This window comes from Pelophylax lessonae (genome assembly GCF_965119305.1).
Source record: "Pelophylax lessonae genome assembly, chromosome: 4".
Classification (NCBI taxonomy): domain Eukaryota; kingdom Metazoa; phylum Chordata; class Amphibia; order Anura; family Ranidae; genus Pelophylax; species Pelophylax lessonae.
Window position 1 is genome coordinate 541,829,178 of NC_138771.1, and position 14,101 is coordinate 541,843,278.

Here is a 14,101-nt window from a genome sequence, read left to right on the forward strand (position 1 = left end):
CTATAATCCTTCCACTTTATAAAACTCTTGTCCGACCGCATCTGGAGTATTCTGTCCAGTTCTGGTCGCCAGTCCTCAGGAGGGATGTGTTGGAGCTGGAGAGAGTCCAGAGAAGGGCAACTAAACTGATTAGGGGATTGGAGGACCTTAACTATGAAGAGTGGCTGCAATCGCTCGATTTATTCTCCCTGGAGAAGAGACGCCTGAGGGGGGACATGATAGCAATTTATAAATTTCTCAATGGGGATCTCAGCTTAGAAAAAACTGTTCATTCGAAGGGATTGCATGAGAACAAGAGGGCATACCATGCGATTAGAGGAGAATCGTTTTAACCTCAGGCAACGAGGGGGGTTCTTTACTGTTAGGGCTACAAGATTGTGGAATTCTCTACCACAAGAGGTGGTTTCTGCGGGTAGTATGGTGGCTTTCAAAAGACTCTTAGACTTACATCTCAAGGATCAGGACATTAAGGGCTATGTGAGATGATTACAGCCACACACACCCACATAGGTTGAACTGGATGGACTATTGTCTTTATTGAACCTCACCTACTATGTAACTATGTGCTGAGAAAAAGGTAACATCCTTCCCATTTGCATGCTGACGGCGCCATACATCAAACAGATCTGTGGAGTGGAAAAAACATTGCAAGAAATGTGAATGTGGCTCGGTGAGGGTTGTTGAGTCCATCTGTGAGTCCATAACATTATAAAATCTCCACAAATGCTCAGAAAGCCTTTCTTATAGACTTTTTTTTAAAAAGAGGACTGGATGACTATTGGAGGCATAGTGATTGACAATAGTATATGATTTGGAGTCAATACTGCATACTAAAATGGTATATTCTCCATCCTGGTCTAGGTAAGATCTTTTGAGATTAAATGGCAGCGAGTCCTTGACAGCGATGAATGTAAAAAAACGTTCAGCCTTTACAACCACTTTAGCTGAATGGCATTTACTAATTAAAGCACAGTGTATCATAAACAGTTATTATGTTTTTACTTTACTAAAATATTTGTTTTCACATGTTTTGTGGTTTATTGCCTATTAGCACCGATTATCTCCCGCAGTCTGTTTTGTATTGTATTGTGAGCAGGCAGACATGCTATGTCTCTTCTGCATTAAAACAAACTTACCTGCCTATTTAAATTCTCTTAAAAATGTGCATCGAGCTGCACATGCACAACTCAGTATACATTCTTAGCACACATGGGCACTAAAATAAATGCACAGGAGTTTTATTATTACAAAGCCAGCCAATTAGGATGGTTGACGATCCAGCACCTGAAAGAAGCCAAGGAGAAGATGTCATCATTGGCAAAATAACTCACAAATGCTGCAATGTTGGAGCAAAGGTAAGTATTTGCCACTTTAACCAAGTGTATAAGGTTTAAATTTCCCAACTCTCTTGGTAAGTTAACCCCAGTGTGCTCTAATCATTAAGCAGTACACAGACTATTCTTCTTTAGAAGTAAAAGTCCTTTGATTATATGTATATGCAATTTTATTGGGCTGAACCACACACTGGTATCTCAGCTTTTAGGGACTCTCCATTTAGGAGATCCTGCTCCAACTACCCCCCCCCCCTTTTTTTTTTGGAGTCTTATTTTTCTGTTGAAACCACCTTAGCTGAATAATACTGAACAACCTACCAGGTTTTGTCATGGCCACAGATGGTGGTAATACTGAAGCAGGTAATACTGAGAATCCAGCTGCTGAGATCTCACCAGAGTCTCTGAGAAATAAATGATTCAGCAGTTGTTGGTTACTGATCCTTTAAGAAGAATAGGTAAATAGAAGAAGGAGGCATTCTATGCACTTTAACCTCTTTCCAATTGTGTATTTTACTTTGCTTTTTTTAGATATTTCATTTGTGGTGGTGAAATCTTTGGTCTACTTGACACAAACTGCATTCTAATCAATCTTTTGTTGTCATTGAGATCAGCCGACGGATGTCTCTGGTGCTAATAGTAGACAAATAATAGCATAGTTTACATATTACATGATTTGTTTTCTGCTTGCTATACAAAATGTCTCCTCGATCAGTGCCTCCTAATTAAATGAAACAGATCAACCCCAAAGGCAGTCTATGGCTTCTTAACGAGGTTACAACTTGGCACTCTTTGACTTCCTCCAACAGATGTTGACAAGCTCTGGCTCTTTCTTTTGCAGCCTGTCTACCCTGATAATTTATATTTAAAACATTTATTTTTGCCCTCCCACACCTCTCTCCTTCCATTCCCTCTCTAAACAATCTGTGACTATATTATTCTATTTTCACACATGATGGAGTATCTTTTTTCTCACTCCCAGGGACAGCTGGCTGATCCACTCTGATAGATCCCCCTTCAGATTAAGCCTAGCCTTGTACACTCCAATTCACCATAGGTTGGTCAGTGGGGGATAATGGGGCCTGAATAACATATGTATTAGTGTATTCAGCTGGAATACAACTTCAGTTGCTGCAGCATAATAAGATGATGAGAAAAATACAGGGGATGCTATTTAAAACAATAATAGTAGCAAATATTAACAACAGTACCTTCACGAAAACCTATTACTGTGCAAGGTGAATTCCCTGAAAACCAAATTATTAATATACACTTAGTAAGAGATTAAGCATACAATATTTCATTTGGAATCCCTAGATTTACCAGTTAACTGCTATGCTGTGTCTAGTGTTTTATGTTATCCTATATGTGTATTCTGGATGTTTCAGACAGGGATAATGTTAATGGCCAGTCATTGAGGTTAGTTACCGAAGGCAAATAGAATGTGCACTCTGAAAGTGCAGATGCTCCAGAGCTTAGTAAAAAAGGTAAAATGTCACTTTGCGAAGAATACCCAGTCACATGCAAGGAAAATATAAAAAAACAACATTTTTGCTGCTCATTTACTAAGCTCTGGAGCAACTGCACTTGCAAATTGTACACTATATTTCCATTTATTAAATCAACCCCACTGCTTGCTTTTGTAAACATGGAATTGAATTTGAAGTATATCTAAACCCCAAAACAAACATTTTAATATTTTGCAGCTTACCAATCTTTAGATGTGGTGGCTGCAACTGTACTCTGTTTTTGTTTTTTTTTTTTGTTTGTTTTTTTACCTTATTACCACCTGGTGATCTAGCCAGTAACAAATTTCCTTTCTTAAGCCTAGTAAACACGGGCTGAATGTCGGGCGACATCGTCCGGTTCAAAAAAAAAAATGGCCGACATTCAGCCCGTTTGCATGGCAGCCAGTCCAACAGAAGTTGACTGTTTGGCTGGCTTCTGTCAGATGTGCATGCTGGAAAACCAGCAGCCGACTGACTCCAAATCAGCGCTCTCAGACAATGGCTGACTGGAGTGTTCTGGTGGTGGTGGGGGGGCGTCCTCCTGTCAGCACACAATAGCTCAGCAGGGAGATTGCGGTACTAACGTCAGATCTTTATTACAGCGGCTCCGACCTGAGCTGTCAGATTTTTTTTTCATTCAACTTGCTGAGTTGAACAAAAAAGACCTGATAGTGTATACTAGGCTTTAGGGTGGCTCCTATATCTATCAAGGAGCAATGGAGTCCTTCTTGGACAGCAGCATTGTCTGGAAAGGGTAGTGTTAGATGGACTAGTAAATTTAGATGGACTTTACATATATGACTAACAAATTAAAGCTTAAAGCTGGCCATAAACAGATTGAAATCCCTGCTGTACTGGCTACATTTTGATCAGTGTGTGGGCTCCTTTGTTTGACAGAAGTTGATTGTGTAATTGGCTTCTATTGCAGGGACACGTTAGAAAATTTCCCCTCAACCAGTGGCTGCAGTCAAATAGCTTCAGCAGCTTATCAGTGTATTCTGACAGTAGTGGGTACCATCAGACTACAGGGCTTGATTTACTATTAACTGAAGAGTGCACAATCTGACACAGCTGTTCATGGTAGCCAATCAGCTTCCATCTTCAGCTTGTTCAATTAGGCCCCTTTCACACATACGGTCCGTTCAGTTCATCAGTTCAGTCACGTCAAATGTATCAGTTTTTCATCCGTTTTTCATCAGTTTTTCATCCGTTTTTCGTCAGTTGTCATCCGTTTTTCATCCGTTTTTCATCAGTTGTAATCCGTTTTTCATCCGTTTTTCATCCGTTGTCATCCGTTTTTCATCCGTTGTCGTCCGTTTTTCATCCGTTGCCGTCCATTTTTCATCCGTTGTCATCAGTTGACATCCGTTTTTCATCCATTGTCATCCGTTTTTCGTCCGATCCGTTTTTTTGACGGATGAAAAATAGGGCATTCATCCGTTCAAAAAAACGGACATTGACGGAAGTGGATGAAAACGGATGTTAACTGATGATCATCAGTTGTCATCCGTTTTTACATAGAGATGCATTGATGTCCGTTTTTCATCCGTCAACGGATGGATGAAAAACGGACAAACGGACAGCATGTGTGAAAGGGGCCTTAAGCTTTGACAAAAAAAATCCAGAAGCTGATTGGTTTCTATATAGAGCTGCACTAGACTTTGCACTCTCCAGTTTTAATAAATCAACCCCTCATTGTCCCTATTAGGGTGATTCCTTCATCCAACCCATTTGTGTGGCTGGCTAAGCAAAAAAACAAAAACAAAACTGTATTGTGTAAGTATGCCTGTCCTTCATTTATAGTTTGATTTCCCTTCATAGAAGCTGCAGTACAGTTTCTATGAACGGTAGAGCTAGGTGGAAAGGAGTAGAGTTGGGCACATTTTATGAAAACCCATGGCAGCCTCTTTGTTCCCTAACCCTTGCCACAGGGGGAACTCAGAAAAACAAAGATTGCTTTGGTAATGCTAGCAACAAACTGCATCATAAATAGTATGTCAATTTCAATGTTATCGTTAGTACCACTTTAGGGATATATATATATATATATATATATATATATATAATATATAATTTTTTATTGAATTTAAACAAGGAAAACATACAAATAAATGTTAACATTCACATTTGAAAAGTAGGATACAGAGTTGCATTCAGTGACAAAGAGGAAAATAAACATCTCTCTGGAAACAAGCTTTGAGAATGAGACATACAGGGAACGGAATGTGAACAAAACCGCAGTCATAACATCAAGAGTACCATGATATCCAAGCTTCCCAGTGTTTGTCAAAAGAGGATATTGAATTGTGGGTTCTGGCTGCTAGTAGTCGTTCATATTGGTAATTCAGGTTAACTTGAACAAGTACCTCACTATGGTTAGGGGCTGAGCTATCTTTCCAGTGCCTAGCGATGATTAGTTTAGCTGCAAGTAAGAGGTGTACTATATTATTCCTGTATTCACCTGGGTATTCATAAACACCTATGTGGAGAATAGCAAGGGCTGGTCGGGTTTTTTAAGGATCCCTGAGATTTCCTTTCTGCCATAATTTTGAATATCTTGCTCCAATAACTGGTGATGCCTACACATGACCAGAAAACATGGTAGATATTTGCTGCGTGACCGCACCCCCTCCAACAAAGTGGTGAGTAGGGATGATCGAACTTTTCAAAAGTTCGGTTCGGCCAGAACATCCGAACTTCCTGAAAGTTCGGCCCGGATTTCAGAACCCCATTGAAATCAATGGGACCAGAACTTAGGTAATCAAAAAACACCATTTTGAAGCCCTAAAACCCAATAAATGCCCCTAAAAAGTGCCTAGGGTTCTGGGTCATACCCCAGGGACTATTAATCACACAAAAAAAGTTCTTAAAAATTGTCATTTTTGATAGAGAGACAATTATTGAAAAAATTAAAAAAAAAAAAAAGAGATTTTTTTTTATTTTTACTTTGGATTTAGTATCTGGGGGGGTCTAAAAATTGTACCTGTGAAGTTTCAGCTCTGTAGCATGTCCAGAACCATAAAAAAAAGATTGTTTGTATTTTGTCACTTAGAAGTTAGAACACAGGTTGTTCGCTTCTCGCTTTTCACACATTGCTGGTTTAATAGCAGGCGTTTTTTTTGGGAATTTTTTTGGTTCTTTTGAGGCAGGAAAAACATCTGAACTTGTGTATACGGGTATATATACCACTATACACAAGTTCAGATGTTTTGCCTGCCTCAAAAGAACCCAAAAATATGCCCAAAAAAACGCCTGCTACTAAATCGGCAAGGTGTGAAAAGAGCGAAGCCATATTACAGATCTATAATTGCACTAATACAAATGATCTTTTTTTATGGTTCTGGACATGCTACAGAGCTGAAACTTCACAGGTACACCTTTTAGACCCCCCAGACACAAAATCACACAAAAAAAGTTCTTAAAAATTGTCATTTTTGATAGAGAGCCAATTATTGAAAAAAAAAATTAAAAAATTAAAAATTTCTTTGGATTTAGTATCTGGGGGGTCTAAAAAGTGTACCTGTGAAGTTTCAGCTCTGTAGCATGTACAGAACCATAAAAAAAAGGATTGTTTGTATTTTGTCACTTAGAACACAGACAGGTTGTTCGCTTCTCGCTTTTCACACATTGCCGGTTTAGTAGCAAGCGTTTTTTTTTGGGCATTTTATGGGTTCTTTGGAGTCAGCAAAAACATCTGAACTTGTGTATAGTGGTATATATACCACTATACACAAGTTCAGATGTTTTGCCTGCCTCCAAAGAACCCAAAAAAATGCCCAAAAAAACGCTAGCATCAAAAAAAAAACGCCCAGGTGTGTTGTTGCAGCCATTTTTTTGGGGTTTTTGGAGGCAGGCGAAACATCTGAACTTGTGTACACACAAATACTTATATGTATTTTACACTTAGACATATATAGGTGTTATAGGAGCGTAACTATATTAGTGTAAATGATTTCATTAGCGCAAGCATATATTTCTGCTACTATCACACCTATATACTGTATGTCTAGGTGTGTATATACATATAAGTATGTGTGTATATATATATACCTGTATACACAAGTTCAGATGTTTAGCCTGCCTCCAAAAACCCCCAAAAAATGCCTGCAACAACACACCTGGGTGTTTTTTTTTTTTGGCGCTAGCGTTTTTTTGGGCATTTTTTGGGTTCTTTGGAGGCAGGCAAAATATCTGAACTTCTGTATACGGGTATATATACACACATACTTATATGTATATACACACCTAGCCATATATAGGTGTGATAGGAGCGTAACTATATTGGTGTTAATTATTTCATTAGCGCAAGTAGTTTTTTCTGCTCCTTTCACACCTATATATGTCTAGGTGTATATATACAGACATGGGTGTGTATATATACCCCCTATACACATGTTCAGATGTCATGTCTGACTCCAAACATGTGCTCAAAAAAATCACTAGCAACGCTTGCAGTCAAAAAGAATGCTGGCGGCGGCGAAGCCATGTTACTGCAGCGAAAGTGACTTGAGAGAAACTAGCTTTTCTCTATAGCGGTCACCCTGCTATGGAAGGGTTTTGTCACCCTGCCATAGCAGTCACTGTCAGTTAACCCTACACTACACTATGGTCCCCTTACACTTAACACTTTCCCTACAGAAACTGAATAAATTAAAGCTAACTAAAGTGTAAAAGAGCACTCTAACGACACTAGATATCCCTTTCCTCACACTAATAAATGCTAAATGACACTTTGTAACACTTTGTAACAGAAGTAACAGAACAGCATTCCACTTTCTTCCATGTCCCGTATAAGAATGCTAGGAATTTGGCAGGGGCTATCTTATATACTGGGGGGCGTATTCACTAATGATTGGACTATGGACCCCCTAGTCACTCCAATCACATTCCTAGCATTCTCCTGCCCCCTCAATTGGCTTTTGCTAATGGTTCTGGTCCAATCACAGGCTTTTAAAGCCCATTTCCTGTCCCATTGCATTTTGGTCGGTTCTGGTTGCCGAATTCCAAACTTTTTGGGCAAAAAGTTCTAAATTCGGCCGAACCTCGAACACCCAATGTTCGGGCCGAACCGATGGTCGACCCGAACCATTTGATCATCCCTAGTGGTGAGCAAGAGGGAATACATTTTGCAAGGAGGACTGGTGTTTTGTACCATCTGGCTACAATTTTTTGGGACAGGTGCCACTGGTTCGTACAATGTGTTTCCATCGATACAGCATGGAATGCCTGAACCCATTGTTGCGGGGTAAATTGCTTGCCTAGGTCTGTTTCCCACCGTAGCATAGGGGGAGTTTTGTCGAAGACGGTTTTGCCTCTTAGGAGGTGGTAAAATAGAGAGATTCCTCTCTTATTCCCTTCGGGTAGTGCATAGAATTCTTGTACTCGGTTGTCGAGGTGTATAGTGGGGGGGGGGGATATTTGGTGAGAAAGGTGAGAATTTGCGTATAAGAATAGGAGATGGAGGTGGGAAAGTTATATACTTCAACAAGCGTTAGCAGCGGTTTAAGGGTTTGAGCATCCATAAGGTCGTCAATCCACTGGACGCCATGCTCACACCATTTGTGGGTTGTTAGATAGGGGATAAGCATTTTGAGAACCTGTATAGGAATGCGAAGAGCCGGGTATGGTGTAGAAGTCGTTGGTGAGGATACTAGTTTTCTCCATGCTAATAAGGTAGTGCGTGTCGTGGGGGACAGGGAGTTAAGATTCTGGGGCCTCCAGGAATCCACGATAAGTAGTAAGTGCAGAGAGGAGGAGCGATTCATCGTTCCCTCAAGCTGGACCCATAATGTATCTGTGGATTCTAGGAACCATTTCTTCGTTTGTGATAGTAAAGATGCTGTGTAGTAGTCTTTCTATGACTGGCCAGCTTACACCCCCAGCCCGCCTATGCTTTGTGAGGTGTATCAGAGAGCATCTGGGCCTCTTTCCCAGCCATACAAAGTATTTGAGAAGGATATTAAGTTCCATGAAGTATTTCGTAGGAATGGGAAGCAGCAGAGTTCTGAATAGGTACAATATTTTTGGGAGTTCCATCATTTTAAAAGATGCTCTCCTGCCTATCCAAGTTAGTTCTACTTTGGCCAAACGTTGCAAGTTTTGGCGTATATCTGCTATGAGAGGTTTAAAGTTGACTTCAACAGTTTTTGAGATGTCAGCTGCAAGGTGTATGCCTAGGTATGAAATCGTGTTCTTGGCCCACGCGTAGGGGAATTTTTTTTGTAAATGGGCTTTCGTGTGTGCGTTTATGCCCAGGTCTAGTATCAAAGACTTGTGGAAATTTACTTTATAATAGGATAATGTGCTGAAACGTGTGAGAATGTCATGTATGCATGGAAGGGATATTAGCGGGTTGTTGATGATTAAGATGACGTCGTCTGCAAAGAGATTAATTACGTGGGGGACACGATTAGCAATTAAGCCGGCGATGTGGGGGTGGGTTCAAATGGATTCAGCGAGGGGCTCTATCATCAGGTTGAATATGGCAGGGGACAGGGGGCATCCCTGCCTCGTGCCATTATGTATTGCAAACGTTTTTGATAAGAATCCAGAAGTATATACTTTCGCGATGGACGTGAGTATAACGCTAATATGGGACCTGTAAATCCAAATTTGGCGAGAGTGGCTTGCATATATCCCCAATTTATTCTATCGAACGCTTTTTCGGCATCGATAGAAAGGAGTTATGGTTTGGTGTTTATGAGTTTTGACACGGTGGATGATGTTGAGGATGCGCCGAGTAGCATCCGGAGCTTGTCTGCCCTTAGTGAAGCCCGTCTGGTCGGGCTTGACCAGACTAGGTATTACATAAAACAGGCGCTTGGCCAGGAACTTGGCGTAGATCTTGATGTCTGAATTTAGAAGTGAAATAGGGCAAAACTTTGGTGGCGAGTCAGGTGTTTTCCCCGGTTTGGGTAGGGTTACAATGTGTGTCATAAGCATTTCCAAAGGGGAATTCTCCGGTTAAAGAGGCAAGCGTAAATAGAGATTGGAGATGGGGAATCATAATCGATTGAAAGGTTTTGTAGTATTCATTCGTTAGGCCATCTGGGCCTGGGGATTTGTCTGAAGGCAGCGTGGATATTATTCGCTGAATCTCTTCAGGAGAAAAGTCGGCGTTGAGGTTCACCAACTGGGTTTCGGTCACCTTAGGAAGGTTAAGGGTGGCTAGAAATCCATTTATCAGAGTGTCAGTAGGTTGTGGAGTGGTGGGGTCATTGCGAAGGTTATACAATGACCTGTAGTATTCGGCAAACGTGTCTGCTATTAATTTCGGGTTTTCTACTTCAGATTTTGTGATGTGGTGGAACAAAAAGGGGATGGTGGATTTGGTTCTCTGAGTTTTAAGTCTCCTGGCGAGAAATTTACCGGCTTGTTATGGTTGGCATAACATCTAAGTTTGAGATGTCTCATATAAGAATCGTGTTCCTGACAAAAACTCTCTAAGCTGGTTGCGCAACTTGGAAAACTGTGAGGCCAAGTTTTAGGAGGGTTGGGATTGATTAGCATGGTCCAGGTCTCGAATTGCCGCTAGGAGGGAATCAAGACCCTCGGTTTGTTGCCTGCGTTTACGGGCTTTAGCTTGCAACATTACCCCTCTCATGTATGCCTTATGGGCGTTCCAGTTGTTGTATGGGTTAGTGTCTGCTGGGCGGTTGTGATCAAAAAAGGTTTCTGTGAAATCCCCAATATGCAATTTTTGTCCTGGAGGACAGCATTGTCACATCTCCATAAGATGGTGTACCCCGCTGAGTTACTCGTTGATACAGACATCGAGACAGCTGCATGATCCGACCATGATATGTCATGGATGGATGAGGCTGTGACCCGCTGTAGTGACAATCTGTCCACCAGGACATAGTCTAATCTGGGATATGAATTATGCCTAGCCGAATAGTAAGTGTATGAACGTTCTTCAGCGTGATGGCAACACCAGGCGTCGTACATACCTTCAGCCAGCAGAAGACCTTGCAATGGTGAGGACCTCTGCCGGCCCGGAGCGGATGTCGAGGCCTGGGTCTAACACTGTGTTGAGATCACCACAAACTACCACATTCCCCTGTCGCACCTTGGAGATCAATTTAAAGATTTTCCTCAAGAGTCTCGTTTGGTGCGATTTAAGAGCATACGCGTTTACCAAAGTATATAACACATTATTCAATTCACAAACCAGGATGATGTACCTCCCATCAGGGTCTAAAATCAAGTCTAGCAGTTCAAAAGAAAGGTTGTTGCTGATCGCTAGAAGGACACCGCATTGCTTCGCCGCCTTCAGAAGCCAGGAACAGGTGAGGGAAGTCTCTGTGGGAGCAGTGCAGGGTTTTGTCCTTGTGGAACTGAGTTTCCTGCACTGCAACCACATCTGCTGAGCACTTTTTGGCATCACCCCATAGTCATCTTCTTTTGGCAGGGTGATTTAAACCCCTTGTGTTGATTGAGAAGAAGTTTAATGACATGGTGGGATACAATAAAATGTGGAGGGTAGTCGGCCAATGAGCAGACTGTCAGTTTTGGAGCACCCATCCATAAGGTGGGTGGCAACAATGAGAGCCAGGTGATCATAACTCGGTGGAGAATAGGCCCACAGGTCCAGGGAAGGGGATGAGCCAGTGTTCCTCGGCAAATGGAGATGGTGAAAGTCAATAGAAGTAGCAAGCCTGTCGAGAGCCGCAGTGCAGCCTTGAATAACACTTGATGTTGACGATGCCAGGGGTGATGGTCTCAAAGTAGTTGATTGATAGGAAGCATATGATGGAAAGTCTAAGAGAAATGTCCAATGATGAGTACCTCGGAGTGAGTACAACAGTAGAGCTTGGTGGCAGATGCAAATTGTAAAACAGTTGCCCAAAACGCTTCAGGAACTGAAAAAAGAAAAAAGAAAAGGTAAAAAGAGTGATCCCTTCAGGGCTCGCGCAGCGCATGCTGCCTTTTCAAGACGGGGAAGGGTACGGTGTAGTGTACCCGATAGTGCGCCCAGGGAGGCTAGTTGTATGTCTAGTGATATCGAGCGGCACATATCGGTCAGTTCTTCTTGTTGGAATGCCTATGGTGGACAGTTTGCCATTCTGGAGTAACACGTCTGATGTTGTCAGCAGGAGTGGGACGGTCCGAACCAGGGGGTTGTTGGTGATCCAGGGGACAATTCCCCATTCCCATTCTTATACCGTCGGCCATATTTGTGACAAGTTGCGTGGAGCCATTGTGCGTGATGCTTAGCTTCACAGGATATTTCCACTTGTAAGCAACCTTATGGTTGCGGAGGGCTTTGGTTATGGTAGACAAGTCTCTCCCTTGTTGGAGTGTGTGCTTAGAGTAGACTGGCAGGAGCTGTAGGGAATGCGCATGTGGTGGGACTGTATCACCTTTTCTGAAGGCCTCCAGTAAGCGCTCCTTCACTTGGTAGAAGTGGACTCTGAGAATGATGTCTCTGGGGACATCCGCTGGAAGGAAGGAGGGCTTGGGAACACGGTGAACTCTGTCCACTGTCAGGTCAGCTGAAGTTAGAGAAGGAACCAGCTCTTTATATAGAGAGTGCACGAAATGTGGTAGTTGTTGCACAGTGACAGTTTTAGGGACTCCTCTGATTTTAATATTATTTCTGCGCGATCGGTCTTCTAAGTTGGCAAGTTTGTTTTTGATCATGAAAAGTTCATCTTTGTGGGAATTGTGGGAGTCTACTAGTGCGTTATAGGGGGGCGTGGCTTGCGCGCGTGCTGCATGGACGCTTGAGCTGAGAGCTCTCTGTACCCGGCCGACTCTTACCCCAGCATATCCGAGGCACAGCGACCTCTGACTCTCAACACTTACCGGAACACCTTGCTGAATACATCGGGAAGATGACCAGCCGTAAGAGGAAGGATGAGCGGGGCCCGAAAAAGCTCACGGCCTTCTTCTTTCCACAGCCGCCTTTCCCTGAGAGGATCCAAGATGGCGCCGCAGCGCGGCATGACGGCGGGAGTCCTGCGGCCTACACGGATCTCCCTGATGCGGTCCCAGCGTCATCTCCTGAGGACTCCCCCTCGCTGCCTCCTATGCCGGACTCCTCTCCTGCAACACCGATATCGGGTAGCCCAGCGAAGTCGAGGATGCGCATGGACCCTGCTAATCCTCCCGGGATTGATGTGAGTACATCTTTTGCCTCTATGCACTCTATGACAGCACTTCAATCCTCCATTGCTGCGTTTCCCACTACTGGCCAGCCTGTCCTGGACACCACAATGAAAAACATGTTAATGACTTTCCAATCCTCCCTTATGGCTAATCTCACCACCATAATGGACAGATTTACTTATGAAATGAGACATATGGGCAGCAGGGTGTCACATATGGAGCATGGTATGCAGGAATGTGCTGAAACGGTTAATGACCTTGTGGACGCTTATCAGGAGCAAAGGGAGGACACAGAATGGATTAAATCCAAAATAGCGGATTTGGAGGATCGTTCGCGCCGCAATAACATCAAGCTGCGCGGCATTCCTGAATCAGTGCAGCCGAACGATCTTCTCCAGCATGCATCCACTCTTTTCTCTACTTTGGTCCCTGAATTGGCTCCTATCGAACTGACTATTGACAGAATTCACAGAATCCCTAAGCCCCGCCACCTGGAAGATTCTGTGCCAAGAGATGTGCTTTTGCGCATGCACTTCTATCCCGCCAAAGAAAAAATCCTCAAGGTATCCAGGCAGCTGGGAACACTCCCTGATCCTTATGCAGCAGTGCAGCTCTACGCTGACTTGTCTCAGCATACCCTACAACAAAGGAGGCAACTAAAAACCCTCACAAAAGCCCTTTTCAATCATAAAATTCTGTATAAGTGGCGCCACCCGGCGACTTTGCTTGTTACTCATAATGGGATCCCGCACACCATATCCACCATAGAAGGAGGAATGCGGCTCCTTCACTCTTGGGGTATCATCCCGGATCCCCCCCGGAACTTCCATGATGGCTCTCAACATTCTTCCTCATCCCGCTCGAGACCTCAACAAGGACAAGGACGCCAAAATCATCGACCATGACAAGCTGTGCTTCCCTGCTTTCTCGTCTACTAGCCCGGCCGGGCTACAGCTCGTTCTTTATTCTGTTCCTGTAACCAGTTAATCCACCCTGGTGGATGTCCCCTGTTTCTTTATCAGTAGGCCTCTCCGTAGGATACCCCTACTGATCATCAGTCCACATCGGCCACTCAACCCACTTACCAAGCATAGTTCAAGCAGCCTCATTTGGTTGCTCATCAGAGAAGTATTGCATACTCATTGCTTTTTT

General features: G+C 43.0%; 1 protein-coding gene across 1 annotated transcript; it reads left to right on the top strand.

The window, feature by feature from the left end:
- Positions 1-12,675: 12,675 nt before the first annotated feature.
- LOC309552756 (uncharacterized protein) lies at positions 12,676-13,854 on the top strand (the record flags this gene model as incomplete). The annotated part of the gene is made up of 1 exon (XM_082253671.1): positions 12,676-13,854. The coding sequence occupies one exon, from the start codon at positions 12,676-12,678 to the stop codon at positions 13,852-13,854; it is 1,179 nt and encodes a 392-aa protein (XP_082109797.1).
- Between the last annotated feature and the right edge of the window lie 247 nt (positions 13,855-14,101).